General features: G+C 39.7%; 2 protein-coding genes across 8 annotated transcripts in view; one reads left to right on the top strand and one right to left on the bottom strand.

Annotated features, from left to right (window-relative positions):
* Positions 1 to 11: 11 nt before the first annotated feature.
* Positions 12 to 5354, top strand: ORC6 (origin recognition complex subunit 6). The gene is made up of 7 exons (XM_085235174.1): positions 12 to 174; positions 313 to 442; positions 572 to 735; positions 1709 to 1798; positions 2758 to 2870; positions 4216 to 4287; positions 4683 to 5354. The coding sequence occupies exons 1-7, from the start codon at positions 110 to 112 to the stop codon at positions 4853 to 4855; spliced, it is 807 nt and encodes a 268-aa protein (XP_085091300.1). The 5' UTR covers positions 12 to 109; the 3' UTR covers positions 4856 to 5354.
* Positions 5355 to 6599: 1245 nt separating this feature from the next.
* MYLK3 (myosin light chain kinase 3) overlaps positions 6600 to 19003 on the bottom strand; it is a 38000-nt gene continuing 25596 nt past the window's right edge. For 5 of the 7 annotated variants that reach the window (XM_085235161.1, XM_010717776.4, XM_010717773.4 and 2 more), the window contains 9 exons: positions 18171 to 18276; positions 16684 to 16777; positions 16259 to 16368; positions 15068 to 15209; positions 13981 to 14051; positions 12482 to 12610; positions 11322 to 11474; positions 9796 to 9977; positions 6600 to 8043 (listed from right to left, as the gene is read on the bottom strand). In XM_085235161.1, the coding sequence (XP_085091287.1) occupies positions 8015 to 8043; positions 9796 to 9977; positions 11322 to 11474; positions 12482 to 12610; positions 13981 to 14051; positions 15068 to 15209; positions 16259 to 16368; positions 16684 to 16777; positions 18171 to 18276 (1016 nt within the window). In that variant the 3' untranslated portion in view covers positions 6600 to 8014. The remainder of the gene's footprint in view (positions 8044 to 9795; positions 9978 to 11321; positions 11475 to 12481; positions 12611 to 13980; positions 14052 to 15067; positions 15210 to 16258; positions 16369 to 16683; positions 16778 to 18170; positions 18277 to 19003) is intronic. The other 2 variants (XM_003209777.5, XM_085235160.1) reach the window with 1 other exon arrangement.

Below are 19003 nucleotides of genomic sequence, written 5' to 3'. Positions count from 1 at the left end.
CTCTGCGGGGACGATTGACGGCTGGACGGACCGGTCGGTCGGCGAGGCCGGTGGCGGGTCGGGAGCCGCGCGCCGCGGGCAGAGCGGGCGGGAACCGAGAGCGAGGCGGATGGAGCGCGACGCGGTACAGCGGCTGGCGGTGCGGCTGGGGATCGGCGAGCCGCGCGTCGTCAGGTAGCGCGGAGCGCGGCTCGGGAGCACCAGCAGGGGTGGCGGGAGGAGCTGTCCTGCGTGCACCGGGCCCGGCACGCAGCCCGGTCACCTACGGACGAGGCTCCGCCGCCACCTCCGCGTCACCGTGGTGTTTTGCAGGAAAGCCGAGGAGTACTTGCGGCTGTCCCAGGTGAAGTGCGCGGGGCTGATGGCGCACGTGACCGCGAGCGGGCTGGCCGTGATGTGTCTGGAGCTGGCGGCCCGCTGCGCCAAGCACCCCGCCGGCAAGGTGAGCCGGCCCCAAATCTCCCGCGCCTCGCACGGGTCTCCGCCGTACTGCCGTCGGAAGCGGCGCGTAGTTCCTCCGCCGTCTCTGGGCAGGGAGCCGATCTTCGTGTTTTTTCTTTATCTCGAACAGAGCTCCTTTGTTAAACTCTCCGGTTTGAACAAGACCGCGTACCAGAGCTCCGTGAAGGCCTTGGAGTGCTTGCTGGGGGTGAACGCCCGGCTGGGGATGCGCGAGCTGGCGGTGCGGTTATGCTGCACGGAGGCACTGAGCGCGGCTTCGGAAATCCTGCAGAGGTGAGCGGCTGTACGGCGCCGTGCCACGCGGGTGAGGAGCCGGCTGGGGGTGGCTGCCTCTGAAGGCCCACGAGGCGAGTTCTTGGAACCGACAGCACGTTGCCTAGGCACTTAAAACACATTAGAAAGACTGAGCCTCTGGATCGCAGTAAGTCGCTGCTCAAGTTCCAGTTTTTCAGCTCAGAGCAGTATAAAAAAGACAGGACTTTGCCTGTAGCACCATAATTAGCTGCTGCTCATGGCACAGTTCAGAAGAAACAGGCAGGAGGAACAACCGTTCTGGAGAAGCAGATCTCTTACAGGGCACATTACCTGTCAGAACATGAGGTACGGCACTTCAGTGGGGTTCCAAAAGATTTTACTAACACCTGGCTGTAAAATCTACTTTAACAAGAGCAATCAGGGGAAAACTTTGGAGTGCTGTTATGCTGCTGAGCACGTTTAAATGTTGGTGGGGTTTCCGAGGATTCTGGTGGGGAACAAAGGCTGTGAACACCGTGGGTACTTAAACAGCCTGGGGACAGGTGAACAATAAGAAGTTAAATTCTTCACAATGCTGAGCATTCAGTATGTCATCCACCATATATTGTACAGGTGAAGGTTTAAATATAGATCAAAAAATCTATAGTTGTACCCTTTGTAATAGGACAGATCCGTCTAAAGGTATCTTCATGTAATTTTAAAGATAAAAGCGAGCATAAGCGGATAGCACAAATGAAATTATACTGACATACCTTGATTCAGATCTCTACCTTAAAATACCTTTAAATCAAGAAGAGGAGGTGATCCCCATTCCCTTCTATTCCCCAGTCTGTTAAGCTCCTCAAAACCAGTAGCAGCTTTTTGTGCTTGACTAGGTTTCAAAGGACTGAGATATCCAGTATTTAACTGCTGAGTACCACGTGACAAAGTAATTTCAAAAGTTTCATTTGAAGCAAATGCATTATACAACTATCACTCTGTTATTCTTTAGGTATGAATCCAGCCTCCCTGAAGCACAGCAAATGGAACTTGATTTCTCAAAACCACTATTTATAGCAGCTGCACTATTCACTGCGTGCAGGTAAGTACAGTGTAAGGGGTTTTCTACAGGCTTAGGTACCTGGTAAGACACTCAACAGAAATAGTGCATACTGTGTAAGCAACTGATTGATTCAGCATGGCTAAAGGCTCTTTCCTGGTGCATTCTGCATCTCTACTCCTGGAATGGAGACATCTCTAACACAAGAACCGTTTTACAAGGAAATCTCCAGCCTACATTGAATTTGCTTTCAGGGGGGAACAGAAATATTACATCAAACATACAGAAGAGGATTTTGAATTACTTGTCCTAGAAGAAATGAAATCTGTCTTTTCTGGTGTGTGATTGATGAAGCAGATAATTCCATGTAGACATATTATCCCTGACAGTAGATGAAGAAGTCCACCAAGCCAGTATAACAGTAGTAATATTTTCAGATTTAACCAGAACTTTCTTCTCTTGTCAGTGTAGATTGGAGCTAGACATAAAGCAAGAAGTTCTGCATGTCGCTTGGTGAGATATTGCTCAAGATGAAAGAATGGCTGCTGCTAGCTTACCTACAGCACCTGTACCATCCCATCCTCAGGCTCTAACATTTGGGGGATGGATTTGTCTCAGCTTTAGACCAGCATCATCTCAGGAGATAGGCAATAGGAGAGCCTGACACATTTAACAATTGGAAAGAATTTGCTTGCACGTACATATTTTCCCTCTCAATATTATGCCTTTTAGCAGTGAACAGTTTAGGTGTTGTGTAGTTTCATAGCTCTTGACAAATGTTTTGACTGCAGACCCATTCAGTGGTATTTTGCCTTGCTTCCCTTGAAACCTATGAAGTACCTTTTCCTCATAGAATTTCCACTCATAATTCGAGCTAACCGTGGGCTTCACTTCCAGATCCATCTTGACTCTTCCTTCCCAAAGGCAGTGTTGGTAGAGTAATAAATATCATCTCAGCTGAGTGATACTTGCTGGAGAGATAAATTAATTTTCTATTACAGGTGTTTGAAGCTGAAAGTGGACAAATCTAGGATGTTGGCTATATCTGGAGTGAAAAAAGCAATATTTGATCGTCTGTGCAGTCAGATGGAGAAGATAAGCCAGCAACTCAGCAGTACGTTTTTGACCTTATCGTTGTAATACAGCTTACCCATCATCTCGGCTCACAGTGTCCCCATTCATTTCTGCTGGTGATTTCATTTTGGTCACTTCAACTATTTCAGCCAAACCTACCCATCATTCCAGCATTTCCCTCGGTCCTGTTCCCACTCACAGTCTTTGCTTCTGGGAAAGTCACAACAGTTTAGAACATGGCAAGGCCCAGAATACCTATCCTCTTCCGTAATGCTCACAGTTCTTTACATTTTCTGCTGCTGGAAGTTATCCCCTCTTTCTCCCATACCACTAAAGCATTTTGGATTCATCCATGCCTGCTTTCTTCATCCTTTTTAACATAGCAACATAATATGGAAATTAGCATAAACCGTTTACTATCTCTGTTGCTTTAATTGATGCTCCTGTGTTTTCCTTTCCTCCACTGCAGGATTAACACACAGCTAAACCTTGATCTCCTAGTAGTAATTCAACCATTACCTGACACCATGCCTCCACACACAGCAGACAGACAGAGTCTTTCTCACCTACTGCTGAACTTCCAGCTCTCCCCACTCTTTAGCAGAAGGCAAAGATTGAAGTATATGTTCCTTCCTGTCCTTGTATCTTTGCTCCTTCCTATTTATCTCCTTTTTCCTTCCCCAGATTTTTATTCTCATTCTCCCACTGACAATATTCTTCCTCCACTTCATATTTCATACCGCAATGTTTTCTAGAGTGTGCTGCCTGAATCCAAACCAAAAGCTGCTCTTGCTAAGGCATGGAGCTGCCAATAGAGAAGTTATCCCACCACAAAAGCAGCTTCAAGGCAGATGGAGTTCCTTTTTCAGGTTAGGTATAAATAGACAGCATACTGTGGCTATTTGTAATGCAAAATGTTGTGGAAATGGTACAGAAGGGAGAATGCTTTGTGAATAATCAAGAACGGCAGCAATGTGTTTATGGTATGAACTTAGCTGATCATTATGGTTACACATGCAGCGACAGCACTAGGTAAAGCAGCCAGCCAATCCTTGCAACCCTTGCAGGGTGCTGGCACCTCTGCATATACAGCTTGGCTGTCAGTCTTTAACAGAACCTTTTAGATGAGGAAACACCACTTGCCTGCTAAGCTGTTTCCCAGCCAGGTCAGTCAGTTAAGTCCATTCACGAACTTGCTGCACAAGCAGCTATGCTAACACAACAGGCAGCAACGTGGAAGGAAAAATACGTCACAGAGGGAGGGCACTGGGGGAAGGCATCACTGCCGTGAGCAGTGTAGAATGTAGATGTAGAATAACATCATCGGGACCCCCACATCATTCAGAAGTAAAGTAACTCAACGTTTTTGTTCGTTTGTGTTTTAGAAGATGATATTCCATTAGCTGCAGAGATATCTGAAACCCAGCAGACTGACCTGGAGCAGTGTGAGAAAGAAGGTAAGTTGTGTTTAGCTGTGAACTAAGATTACCAGAGTAGTTTGGGGTTTTGTTGCTGCTTAGTGGTATTTTAGTTGTAGAATAAGCAGTAAGAATTGGTTGACACCATTCTGCAATCTGCTATAATAAAAGGACTAATTAAACACAGCAAAAGGACAATGTTTATTATACTGAGTAGTCCTAGTAGAGTTAACTCTTACACTCAACCAGAAAAGCGAGAAGGTGACCATCTTGGGAGAGGGGCAGAGGAGGAAGCCACAGAGTTGAGATAGTGCAGTAATGGTCTCTGTACATGAATAGGCTGATCTCTGTACACTGGCTGACTATTCCCAGCAACACAGTGCTGCTGCTGGCCCATCATGCACTTACACTTTTTTGTTTTTTAAAAAACATAGGTTCTGAAGTTCGTGATGATGAGATTCCATGTAAACAGCGAAAGACTGAAACAAAGCAAGACTATGAAGAATGGAAAAGGAGAATCCTGGAAAATGCTGCTAAGGCACAAGAGACAAATAGTGGTACTGTTTCTGTAGTGCCACCTTGTAATATCACTACTGCTTGCTCTTAATGTTAACAGTCCTTTTGTTCTTAACAATTCCTGTAGCATACAAGCGATGACTGGCTGGTATTCAGCTAATTTTATTTTTTGAGCTAGTTTTTAAATGTTATTTTTATTAAATGACAATTGAGGTGATTTTTGGAAGAAGAGTGTTTAATTATTTGCCAGGCTGGTACTTGAGCAGATGTAGCATTAGGTGGTAGGACAGCTTCATTTTTCTTGGTACAAGCAGCAGGTGACACTCTAATACGATGTTGAATAAATGATGTCATATGTCCTTGTGCCTCTAACTGGCAGTAGACAATGAAAAAGAGTGGGAGGAGACTAACTGTGCCTTGTTAAACAGCAGAAACAACAGATGAATTAAAGACTGAGTAATTTTTAAAACTGTCAGACACTTATTCACTGAACTGACCATAGTTTTTATGCCTGTGTAAGACTGAAGTCTCTTGCGTATGTAAGGGGGCCCAGCTGTTCCAGGAAACAATAAAGATATGCAAAGCTTTTCCTTCTGATTAAGACATGAATTTTTATGCACAAGCTTGTTGTATGTAAAACTTTTGAGGACTCATCTGTGGAAGATATCCAGGGAACAAGGATTTCGAACCTAGTGAAGCTGGGACACAGACCTTTTTGTTCTATCTCAGGAGTATAAACTTCAACTGAAGAGTGCCCTGACCCATAGGTCTTAGAGGCAACTTGTGTCATCCTATACTTTCATCCCACCTATTTAGATTACAACTTAAAGTAACTATTTTTGAAAGAAAATCACAATTTTTAGCAGTCCAGAACTAGCGTTACTATAATAAAGTCAGTCCAATTCTGCTGCCCATTTCTTATCTTCTGCTGAGTTGTATGAACAAGTTAACTTTTATAAATCATCATTTCAAAACAACCCAGAAACTCCTTAGCTTATTTGCATGAAGGGAAATAAGCTCCTGTCTGAGCACTTAGATTTTAAACAGTGTTCCCATCTGAGCTTCTCAACAGTATTTTAATGGTCTGCCAAATATCTCACTCTTAGCATGTTCCTCGCTTGCCTGCGTGATGCTTATAACGTCAGGAATACAGACAGCTGATTCCAGCTGTAGCTATTACCCTATGGGGCCACCTGCTTTTTTGTTTTTCTACACTCACTGTTCCAGTGTCTTGCAAACACTGTGTATGGTGTTCTTTTAGCTTTCTGTAGACCATGCAAGACATTATGAAATATCCCATGAGGCTGCAGAGATGGTTTTCACTGTACTGCAGAATTACGTGGCTACAGAAGCTGAAAAGGTTTCTATTAAGAACAAAATAGCAAGCCAGATGCATCCTCTCTTTGTAGGTGGAGAGGAAATATAAGACAGCAGAGAACAGCTATATGTATTACCCTCTTACAAAAATAGAGGAAGTACTACACAGTAAGTGGTAAAATGAAGCTTACTAGCAAATTACCTTTCACTTCATCTCACAGTGTAATTGAAGCATAAAAAGAAATAAATTCTAGTCACCTTTAAATAGCAAAAGCCAATTTCATACCTGATGAGAGTCTTGAAACATAACAGTAATTTTATTGTGGAATGGACTCCAAACAAATGCATGGCGTGCAGAGAAAAATCTTAGTTAATGAACCCCCAGTAGAAGCTGTAACAAAACACCTGCTATTGGTATCTAACATGTGGCAAAGGGGTGAGATCTTACATTCTCTAAGACCTAATCAAAGATGCTTTCTCATGTTTGTTTTTTAAACCAAAATGGAGGAATGGGCCTGTTCCTTTTAATGTAATTTATTAGTATTAGCTCAGAAATATACAGACCAAAGAATATAACCCATTTAGCATGCAGAACCACAGTGGAAGGAAAATACGAACAAAAGTGGGCCTTCACAGAAGGTGATACATTGTAAAGATAACTTCACTGGATTTTAATCATTTTTCACTGCCTTGATAGTAGAAAATCTGCACCAGTCCAGAGTCCAGGGATTAGAATAAGTGGGAAGCACTAGAGTGGAAAAAAGATAACTAGGCTAGGGTAAGGCATTCATAAAATCCTCTTTATTAGCAACCAGCACTTTTGCTAATTTAAGGGATATGAAAATCTATAAAATTAATGGGAGCTTGGCAGCAGCTAGATGTCTTCACTGAAAAACCAGTTTTAGGAAAACCAGAAAGTATTACTAATAAAGAGCCTGTTCAGCTTACACTGAGCTCTACAGAATCTAGAACAGGAATGAAAGAAACAGGTCTAATAAATAATGTTACACTTTTAGCTGAGAAATTGTAAGTGGCTTCAATTCTTTAGACATCATGAACAGTTAGTATTGTGAAGAAGAAGTCTAATGTTTGAGAGCAAGTTGGGAAAAAAGGGTTTCAATGTTTTAGCTGAGGCAAAAGCAGATTCTGGCAATACACCATTTCTCTGGAGCTGAACAGCATTAGAATGTGTTCTGCATATCAACTTCCCAGATAAAATGCATTAAAATCTTTGAAAAGGATAAAAAAAGTCTCAAAAATTACAATACTAAGGGCTGCAGTCACACCCAATGAAAAGCATTGACACATTTAAAATGTGAAATGAAGTGTCTGGAAGTCTTTCCAGGACATTATGAGATATTTGTAGAGCAACCCAGCAGCCACTGCCTAATTTTTATTTGTGGCAATTTCACCTATATATCTTCTCACAAAAGTAAAAGTTTGATCTTCCTGCCTAAGTAACAATCCTGAGGGAAAATATCGTGCTATTCTTGTGGCAGTCTACTAAAACTGATTATGTACACAGCAGTTGTGAAGAAAGTCTTTAGAGATCCCACGCTTGGTGTGAGAAGCCAGAAAATTGCTGGTCTTTTCTGGTAAAAACAGACCAATAAAGCCTTCAGGAAGAGGTCAGCCCCACTAACTTCCTATTTTTTCATCACTATGTACAACTAAAAGCTTGTAAGAACAAAACAAAGTATATTCTGTTTTCTTAAGTTATTTCAGTGCCTGTGCTTTGAGACATTTCAGGAAACTAAGCACTAACATGCAATATATGAGAAAGATAGATGCAAAACTTGACATTATATACGAGATAGAAATTATTGAAGATATTGAGTTCTTCTATAGTTTCACATCCATCTTCTGGTATGGTAGTTGCTTCTTACAACCTTATGCAAGCTTGACAGACATACTCTGAAATCTCTTCAGCCTGTTAGCAGCAGCCACCACATAAAAATGTTTCTGTGAACAAAACAGATCAGTCTGAGTGTGAGTAAAACTGAGGTAAAAGACTTTTTCTTTCTAGATTTTCCTTCAGCAAAAAAAGACAATCTATTTACCTAAAGGTCCTCATGGAGCTTGAACATGTTAAGTTGAACATGAGTCAGCAGCATGCACTTGGCATAAAGGTAGCTAATGGTGTCCCAGGCTGCATTGTTTAATGTGAGCAGCTCAAAGAAGGTGATCCTCAACACTGGTGAAGCCACAGCTGTAGTACTGTGTTCAGTTCTAGGCTCCACACTACAGGAGAGAACTAAAACCTGAGAGGCTAATAAATGGCCCATAAGATGAGTAAGGGACTGGAGTCTCTCCTATGAGAACAAGATGAGAGATCTGAGACTGCTCTGCTTGGAAGAGAAAACTCAAGGGAATCTTATCAATATCTATAAATATTTGAAGGGAGGGAGCAAAAAGGATGTAGCCAGGCTCTTTTCAGTGTTGACAGACGAGGCAATCGGCAAAAAACTGAAACAGCAGGTTCTATCTGAATATCAGGAATCCTTTTCAACCATAAGGGTGACTAAGCAATAGAACAGGTTGCACAGAGAGGGTGCCTCTGTCCTTCAAGTTAATAAAAAGCCACCTGGGTGCGGTCCTGCTTGAGCAAAGGGGGTGGACACGAGGTCCCTGCCAACATCAGCCATTCTGTGATTCTGGGAAAACTGAGTACAGGGTCAGAAAACAATCACTGTCTGAGCCTCAGGTATATCAGCTCACTTAAAGCAAGAAACAGTCTTTCTACAGCTCCCAAAGTCTTAGTTTCATACACTAAAACTGACACTCCTCCTTCACAGAAATGCCAAATAAAATCCAAGAAAAGTCTGAGGAAAGGCTGATCAGCTTTCAGTACTTGTCTTTGCATCGCAGGGAACATGGTTACCTATGGATACAGCATGGTTACCTGTGTAATTGGGCTGCAGCACTTTGGCCTTGGTATACAGGGCCCAGTGCAAAGCAAAAAAATTATCTGCCACTAGTTGAATTCTAAGACTCCTGAAGGATGATACTGGAATCTTGCCAGCAGGAAGTAATGCAATGCTTTGTACTGAGAAACCACTAATTACTGCAGAACAGAAAGCTGGTACCATGAACTGCACTAGTATGAGTTATAGTGTCATGTCTTAGATGACATGTTTGTTTACAACACAAACGCATAAGAGTGAAACAGCTCAAGTCAAAGAGTTGAGAAGGTATAAAATTCAACTTCTTGATAAGGAATTGCAACTTTCCAGTGACAGGACAGAAAGAGATGGATCTGAGTTTTCTTAGCATTTCCTCCATTGTTTATTTGTAAAAGATGACTACGTTCATCTTTCAGGATCAATTATTTACAAACCAATAGATATACGAGTGGAGTCTATCACTTCCTTCTTCATTCACAATTTACTTCTGAGAAGTCTTGGGCTTATCAGAAAGGTTCTGAGAATTTTTCTTGATGTCTTTAAGCCTATTTTTTTTCCTCTCCCAGACTTCCATTCTCTGCAGTGGGAAACAAAACTGCCTTTCATTGTATCCCATCACAACTGTTGTCAATGCAAAAATGTCTCCATTATAAGAAAAAAAAAAAAGAGTGAGCTAAATAGCATTTGAAGCCTCTGAACTTGTAAAGAAAAAAAAAATGTAGAACTTCAAATAACAAACTGAAGAATTCCTAAACTCATGTTTACAATAATATAGTAAAAATTAGCCAATATTCAGAAAAGCAGAACCTGCCTGGGTTGAGCTGATTTTCCCCCGGCAGTAGATTTTCCAGGCTAATTACCTTCCATTTTCTCTGAGCTATGTAACTTTGCAGCAACAACTGGGACTTCAGGCGAAGCTTAAACCTTTTGGCTTTGGCAGGCAGATTGTTTAACCACTCATGCTTCAGACACTGTGTTGCACTCATCCGGCAGCTGCATGAAAAAAAAAAAAAAAAGTACCATGTAAGCACAGCTACCCCTCTTGCCATTTTCTCTGAACCTTGGGCTCCTCAACCTACAGATTACATAAATGTTTGCCTTAAATAAACCAGTGCAAGTGAGTGGAAAGACTTCTTGAGATGCTATTCATACCAGTGCATAGAATCCTAACAACATCCTGCACTCTCCAGCATAAGGGATGAGTGGTGTGAGAAGCTGCTGACAGGCTATGCAATGGGTTGGCTGCCTGGTGTTCAAATACTCTATTTTACCTTCTTTGGATTTTGTTTTGAAGAAGCAGCTGTAGAGGTTCATCAGTTTATGTATAATTTTATTATGGAAATCAAGAACTGCTGAGAGAATCACTGCATGAAGAAAAATTGTCGTGGTGCCATCTACTTGTCCTGAGAGTGCAGGCTTATTCTATGCCTCGTATTTAAAAAGCACATATGTCCATTCATCCTAAACTTAGATACAGCTAAGTAGACATTATTCTCAGACATTCAACAATGGCCCCAAATGTGAAAACCTATCCAAAAGCCTTGAGAAATAGGGAAAATCTTGTGAGGGAGGCAGGGAGACAAGATTTTTAAACAAGTTTAAATTCGCATTTTTTAAAAACAAACTCTATGACTTCTGACTCAAAATGTAATTAAGTACTATAACTGATTTGTCTGATTCAGGTAATGATCTGGAAGATGGTAATATTCTAAGCACTCCTTGAAATACCCCCCGAACATTCCCCTCTGGTTTACTGTATGCATCATTTCCTGTTTTGATTAGTTTTGTATCGTCATCCAGCAAGAGAACACTATTTTCTACCCACCCTACCCCAACCTCATAGCCATTTTCTGACATCAACGTCACTCTGATTCTTCTGTCGTTTCATACATACAATCACTTTTTACTTTACTTGATCCCAAAATGAGAAACCAACATGCAGAGGTAAGCCCTAAATGCTTCTTAATATCTACCAAATGCACTTAGACCACTTTAGAAGAAAACTATGCACATTTTCACAGCTGCAGCTTCTATTCATTGTCTGTGTACTCAAACTTCTCTTTTTTTCTCTCCACAATTTATGACAGGGCTTGTAAGAATTCAAAGTAACAAACAAAATAGCTTTTATGCAGAGAAGGAATATTAAAGACACATTTCTACACAGCAAATCCCTCCAGACTTCCTCTCTTCTGCCTTGAGGAACTGTCCAGTAAGCACAGAACAGCACAAGAAAATGTCACATAAGTTCTCATTGTTGACTGTAATTCAAACAATGGGCTGGAAGGAAATAAATATTATTAGGTGCTACACTGTTCTCACAATCAAAGAAGGAGGTACCTTTTCTCTTTCACAAGTAGTCTGGAAATAAAGTCTTTTGCTTCCTCTGATAGCTGTTCAAAAGCCTCTGCATCAAAATCCCAGTTGCAATTGACTACATAATTCATCGTCTCCGCATCAGTTTCTCCCAGGAATGGTGACAAGCCACTGAGCCTTTAAAAAAAAAAAAAGTGGGAGATAAACAGTTATATGCAAGATGTATTTCTTCTCCCTTGAATCTTCTGTTTTACAGTTCTGGCTAATTTTTCAAGAGGAATAGTTCTCAGACATGGGGGTCCTACCTGTCAGTCCTGCCAAGAACTTTATTGTTCATGTTACTGCTCAGCAGCTCACTCGGCTAAGTCAGAGCGCACCATTAATGGACCTCAAATAAAATAAATTCAGCAGGAGTCTCAGTACATATTTCAGTGCTTTCCCAACTAGAAAAGCTAGGAGGGCTCAAGAGCTTCCCTAAATCAAAGCCTATAACCAAGTTTGGCTCGAATTACACTGGTTTCTGAACAGCATATTGTTTTCAATTACTCTCTAGCCTCAGATTTATTGTTTCAGCAACTCATTATTTCATTCAGTTACTTTTTGGCTAACAAGTTGAAACCATTTATTCCGTTCACAGAAAGCATCTGTGAAAAAATTCTGAGATGCTGAGTCAGCTCACCAGAGCCTTCCACAGCCATCCCCACCTTCAACAGAAAAGAGTTCTACTCCTATTTGTGACATGACCCATAGCCCAGCACTTAACATTAACTCCTCTGGGCAAATGCAGACCAAGTTCAAGTTAATAAAATTATCAGACTGCACATTTGAAAATTAATCTAAATCTTCAAGAATCCAATCAAAATGGAAATTCTGAGATGCTTTGGGCCACTTTTCCAAGAAATCACAACATGATCCACTTGAACTTGCTAAATAAGGTGGGGTAAAGAAGAAGAATGTTTACATATTTATCTAAAGTCCTATTTGTTGTTCAGAGACTTAACACGAACAGTGAGGTACCTTCACATTAAAGATCTGTAGCTCACTGTTTGCTTTTAACAGCATGAATTAGGAGGAGTTCCATTCTGATGGGCTTGGTGCCTGCCACACTCCTCTTCCACAGACACCCTCCACTGCTCTGTTCTCATAGAGCCTTTGGTGCCATTGCCATGACCTCTCATACTTACAACATGTATGTGATGACACCTACGCTCCACATGTCTGTTGGGTAGGAAACAAAGTCATAGTTCACCACTTCGGGAGCCAAGAACTCTGGAGTTCCAAAATTAACCTTCAGTTTTTCACGAGGTTTGTACCTTTAACAGAAAGAAACAGACGTCAATGCTGAGAGCAGGCCAAGGAAACAAATCTCTCATCTCTAGAAATCAAAGCATGGTACAAAAAGAAAAAGAAAAAAAAAAAAAGAGCTAGCATAGCAGAGTCTTCAAGACAACCAGGACAACATTAAAGTCTTGAAGACCTTAATTACAAGTCTTTTTTTAAGATCTTGAAAACTACCAAGTGAATTCTGCTGTGATTGCAGGTATAAGACAATCAGTTATCCACTTGTTTGAGTAAAACCAGAAAAAAAGACCAAGGGCAATAAAACTTGCATAGACCTCTGTCAGGGAATGAGAGTAGCTTTGCTTTCTGCCAGGTTCCACCTTTCTAGCAGATGTTGTCCAACATAAAACAAACAAACCTGTTCCCATTAAAATAGGTTTGGAGAGCATTTGCTGCCCTGTGCTCAGCTACATCTTAGGTTAAAGGTCTGTACAGCAGATATGAGCAAAACGTAACAGCAAAGGTGGGACTCTCTGAAGAGGATTGTTTGGGCTTAGTAACATGTACAACACAGATCCGTATACGGAGAAAATGATTTCATTTTATTGCTTAAAAATTAAGGGTACAGATACTGAACCAGTAATCAGTTTCACTGATGCCAATGGGAGTTACATCTAAGTACACAGACAGAAAACAATTAAAGCATTGCTTTTATATCTCAGTTTCCTGGAAGATTTTGTTTTAAACTCTGCTTCAGTAAAAAATTACATCTTTACCCTCCATTTCATGAATAAATTAGTCTCAGTGCATCCATCTGTTTTCATAAACTACTTCTAAAACAAGAGTTCTTGGATAGATACCAGAATACGATACCTTTGTACATGTTGGCACGTATATGCATGTATATACCAGGTCCTGGTCTAACAAGACCCTCAAAGGGTTTAGAAAAAAAAAAAATAAAGAAATGTTTTTATAGTTACACCAGCAGGAGTCAATTCTTTCAATTCTAGAGGATCTGACTCATGTTCCCAGAGCTTTCCTCAAACAAACTCAAGCAAGCAAAGTAAAAGTACAGTGGAAAGCCTCTATTTCTCTGAGGGCTTTATGTTTCACATGAGATGTGTTCATGGAGTCCCTAGAGTAAAAGCTTTAGAAGGGGAATCATTTTGAGACAATTAAAACAGCTGTATATCTTTATTCAACAGAAACTCTACTTGAAAAAGCAATTAGATAATTAATGCACACAGCAGAACTCATGCCTGCAGCAGCACAGTATTTAGCACACTCACATATAAGAATTACCTCAGAGCCAGTAAATGCATAAAACATATAATAAGAACTACCAGCAGCATATTTCAATGGGATTTTTTTTTTTTAAATAAATTCAAAACGGAACACTTACCTCCTTGCTAATCCAAAGTCAATAATTTTTATCTGGTTCCCTGAGTGATTTACACATAATATGTTTTCAGGCTACAAAAAGACAAGAGTATTTTCAGTTAAATTTGATTGAAACACAAATCTAGTATGAATAAGAAAAACATCTCAGAGATCTTAGTCAGAATCTTTAAGATGATGCTTTTCCTTCTATTCTTCTTATAGAGATAAGGATTTGGTTGACAAATAAGTTAGCGAAAGGTTTGGTTTTGGATCTCCTGTAAGGAAGTTTAACTACCACTCCAGTACACTATTCCTGTACTGAATATAAATAGATTTTGAAATGAAAAGCACCCACTTCATGTACAACAACAGAGTCAGTCTGATGGTTATGGTTTACCTCTGAATTTATGAAAGTGATTCCACAAAAGTCACAAGAAACATATCAAATGCACTCTCTGTTTTGTTCACAAAAACAGAGGAAAAAGTTTCCTTTGCTTTGCTTTTGCTATTGTTCTCCATTTATTTGCTGGTTTTCTTTTCCCTAATGTGACTGTTTTTCCAAAGGAGAGAGTTTCCAAAGTCAGACTGCAGAACTGTCTGTAGGCCAACCAGGTCTAGTATCATTTGAGTAAACAAGAAAAATACTGTCTGTTTTCAGCCACATCAGTTAAGGAATCACACAGCTCAGATCCAGGCAGTAAAAAGAATAAACAACAGGAAGAAGATGGAAAAGATGTTTGGATACAGTGATAAGTGCAGGCAGAGTGAAGACAGGAAGAATTTCTAAGCATTTCTGTCCAAAGATGTTTTGAGATTGGTTTCTTTTGTTTATTTTTGAAGAAGAACAGAAGGTCATTGCTTAATTTCACACAATGAAAAGTTTCTGATTTAACAGCAAAAAAAAAAAAAATTCCAGAAACTCATTATTCTGTTACTGTAAGCAAGCTACTAAATAGACACTGAAAAAAAAAATCATCTCTCGAACTTCATTCACTGTGGCTATTGAATTAAGGAAGTCTATTTCTTTATGAGATTAATGAAATAAGAAATAATCGAAATTACAGCCTGTAGCGGTGTAAACCACAACATCACTAATGGATATCACTGACCTTCAGATCTAAATGAAGAATATAATGCTGGTGCAAGTAATGGACTCCTTCACAGATTTGTTTGGTAAATAAGATTGCATCCAACTCTGTTAGATTGTAGCTTTCATCTGTGATCCGGTCAAATAATTCACCACCATCCAGACTAAAATTTTAACAGATAAGCATTAAGAACACCAAAATTCCTTAACTTCATTTATTTCCACATTGGAAACTTAGTTTCTAATTTAGCACAGGTTCTAACAACACAACCAGACAACCAGCATGTATCATACCTGCAGACTAAATGACTTTAAGAAACTTATTTTTGTGTGTGAAATTAAGTATCATTCTACAGTGCCTTCCACACTGGAAGACTTATTGCTAACGTTTGGGAGTAAGCAGCAGGGGAGAATCAAAGCCTAAGTTCAAAGCGACACAATCTGGAGACAAAATGGGGACCTGGAAAACCTATAGAATGTACTGAAGTATCTATTATTATCTTCCTGTTAGCTTAGGGAAATTAACTTTTCAACCTACACAATGCGTTTAACTTCTAAAACTGAAAGCCATATTACTTGAGCTGACAACTGAAACCAATTCTGTACAAAAAAAAAACATTACGTCAGACACATAGTTCTGACAAGGTTTTGTAGGGTAAAAATTACAATTATTTAAATGAAAAAGTAGAATATAGACATTTTAAAATGCCTCATTTTTATTTGCTATTCTGTGTCCTTTTTTCTTTCACGTCAACAACAATTCATTTTGTAATGGAAACTCAGTTTGAAAAAAAAAAAAAAAAAAACAGCCATTTAAGTAATCTCCCTTTTGTCATTTCCATACTCTGTATTCTCACATTTACTTCTTATCTGAGGTTTTACATACCCCATACTGTAGTTTGGTAGCTAGGGACAATGTTGACACCTCAACATTAAACTCAAATGAAAAATGAACCATAGCAAAATTCTTTCATTAACAGTCTTGTAATTAGCTTCATATGCTTGAAGATAACTACCTTCCTTAGCATCTGCTTAAACTGCAATCTTGCTAAATACGTATTTTTTAATGTGAAGATATTGCCTTTAAAATGTGTAGCTTCCACTCTCATAGGCTGGAAAGCCACTCGAGCCTTTTTCATACCTCAGAGTTATTGTTCTCCTTTTCTTTTAGTGACCAAAGCAAACCCAAGCTCCTGAAATCATTTAAACTTACTATTCCATGATCAAAGTTATATTGTTTTTGGCTTCAAAGGCATCATAAAGCTGGATCAAATTCACATGATTTAATTGGTTCATGATGTTAATTTCATTTTTTACTTCCTCCTGAAAAAAATAACAAATGAACAAAAAATGAGTAAATACGCTCCTTAAACTCCAATATATTTGAACAACAATTTTAAACCCTGTAGCAGCTGTATGACAGGTTTCACGTGAACAAATGGTTTAATTACAAACACTGGAAATGACCAACAGTCATATGAAGCTCAAGCTACTACTTTAAAAGACAAGTTCTAATATTTGGTACTACGCAATGAGAAGTTGACTCCTACAAGGAGATTCAGTGACGTGGTGTTAAAATGAACGCAATTCACATGGTTTACAGCATGCACTCATTTAGGTTCACAGGAACACAGTTACCTTTTCTTTTGCTCCTTTCACTTTAATGACTTTGGCTGCCAAATTGAGACCAGTTGAGACTTCTGTGCACTTATGAACTTGCCCAAAACGCCCCCTGTTGATACCAAACGAAAGATAGGAAAATAACACAGCTCACTGCAGAAATTTTTCAGACTATTCTTATCATTGATTAAAAATAGCGCAGTACAAAGTGAACAGAATCAGGTGGCCAGCAGCATCAATCTCCTCTTTCTCTCAGCTTATGAAGGATTAGTTTTATCTTTCCAGCCAGTTGTTCAACGCTTACATTAAAATATTATGCCCCTTCATATTACTACATTTCACTGTGGTATGATGACCTGATGATATTCTTTTTCAGTTCTGTAACTGTACCCATTTGCTGTCCTTCAGTGATGTGTTAGTGGGCATATTAACAAGGATATTTCTGTCTTGATCTCATAACTTTTAAAATGACTAACACCAGTAACTGTACCCGCTCCACAAACCGCATTTCTTGCATGGTGTAAATTCTCCCCCATGTCACCCAGATACATTAATGCCCCTTGGGATGATTCCTCAACATCATTTTCTCTGCTATTGCATCATCAGGCCTATACTTAAGCCATATTCATACTTGGATTAGTCTGTAAATCAAACCTTCTTGTTAGATAAGTATACAAGAATACCAAGGCTGAAGCAGCTGTAGATTTTCCTCAAGTCAAGACTAACTGTAAGGTCAACATAATTATCATTTTTTCCCTTAGTTTTCTTTAACACAAAGTTCAGTGCAAAATAAAGATTTTGGAAGCTGTCTGACCCCTAACGGGCTCTGCTGATTTCAAATGCTCTGAATCTGACTGGAGATAATGGATTTTTCTCAAGACTCCAGCTGTAGCCAGGATTATTACAACAAATACAAACAGTATCCAAGAGCACAGTCAGGAGCCTGAAAATGGAACTGAGGCAGAAGCCAGTAATCTAAGGGACTTAGAGGTGCACCTCAGACTGGTTCATAAAAGGGCAACTATAGTATCCCAGGAAATCTGGAGAATGAAGAGATGAACAATCTGACACACTATCTGCATACTTTCTCCTTGCTTCTTTATTGTAGGCCAAATTTACTCTTCTTGCTCTATCAGAGAAAACCAACTTCTACAAAGCTTAAAGGACTAAGAATGGTAGAGAAAGTGATGTTATCAAAATAGAGCGGAAAGTATTCATAAGATACACGAAAAATAGTTACAGTAGATACATTTGAATCCCTTTTTGCTCCACACAGAACTATAAATTAAAGAAATAAGCTGGTATTCATCACTCCCCATGCTTCTGGGAGAGAGGGCTGAGCATTTTGATCCACTAAGCAACTGCTCTGGCTGCAGCAGGCTTGCACATGCCTCACCTATACACATCTTGATGCCATCTGAAGAAGATTACTAGTTCCCGAGCTAACTGCACTTCTTCACAACTAGCTACCACCTGCAGTAAAGCAGAGGAGGGCAGAGACTTACCCTCCAAGGACTTCATGACGACACACTGAGTAGCACGTTGTCACATCTGTTAGCTTGACACTCACCATGCGATGTTCAAAAGGAGCCGGGGGAGAAGGGCTGTCATCTAAATAGGAGAAAACCTGATCACTGAGATATTTCTCCCTCATCACTGCAGCTTCATCTTCCTCACACCAACATTCTCAGTCCACAGGGCATGCACATCACTTCATTTTGTTTGCTCGATATAATGAGAAGTCTCAATTGCCTTCTACTGGAATTCAGACAAGCACTGAAGTAGCTACAAACATTAAGCACGCAATTTTTTCTACTATTGTTAGAGTGAAATGCAGGTAAAATACCAGAAGCAATAGAACTTCTCATTTTTAAATGCAAATCAATTAAGCACACACAATCACTTTGCTTTTCATTAAGAAAAAAAAAACTTAAATCGGATTTAAAAAAAAAAAAAAGAATTTCTAGATGGTTGTAAAGGAGATGCTGAAAATATTCAAAATCTCTCTGCTGCTTCAAGTACAGACTTCTACTGTTAGCAGTCTTCCAGAGATAATGGATAAAGGTCCATCACTGAGGATAGGATCCCACCTCCTAACTCTCAACCCTATCTTCTTAACACAGCAATGCTGAAAGAGCTCAATGAGGTAGGTTAACATTTGACCTCATGCATTAACTAAAGAGGCCATTCAACAAAAATATCTGGAAGATTTAAGAAAAATTATACTTGACCTTCTTTTCATTTTGCTAAGCTAACTGGGAAAACCAGCATGAATATACAATGATATCAGTATAGATATCAGTTAATTCAGGAAGTTTCTACCAGCAACACCTTGTTT

This window comes from Meleagris gallopavo, chromosome 13 (assembly GCF_905368555.1).
Source record: "Meleagris gallopavo chromosome 13, MGAL_WU_HG_1.1, whole genome shotgun sequence".
Lineage (NCBI taxonomy): Eukaryota > Metazoa > Chordata > Aves > Galliformes > Phasianidae > Meleagris > Meleagris gallopavo.
This window is presented reverse-complemented; position numbering and strand designations above follow the sequence as displayed.

What these genes read in the sequence shown, in the direction of transcription:
- ORC6 (XM_085235174.1), top strand. Translation starts at nt 110, where the DNA reads ATGGAGCGCGACGCGGTACAGCGGCTGGCGGTGCGGCTGGGGATCGGC. An exon ending in CCAAGCACCCCGCCGGCAAG is followed by an intron (nt 443 to 571) that starts GTGAGCCGGCCC and finishes TATCTCGAACAG; the next exon opens with AGCTCCTTTGTTAAACTCTC. An exon ending in GGAGCAGTGTGAGAAAGAAG is followed by an intron (nt 4,288 to 4,682) that starts GTAAGTTGTGTT and finishes TAAAAAACATAG; the next exon opens with GTTCTGAAGTTCGTGATGAT.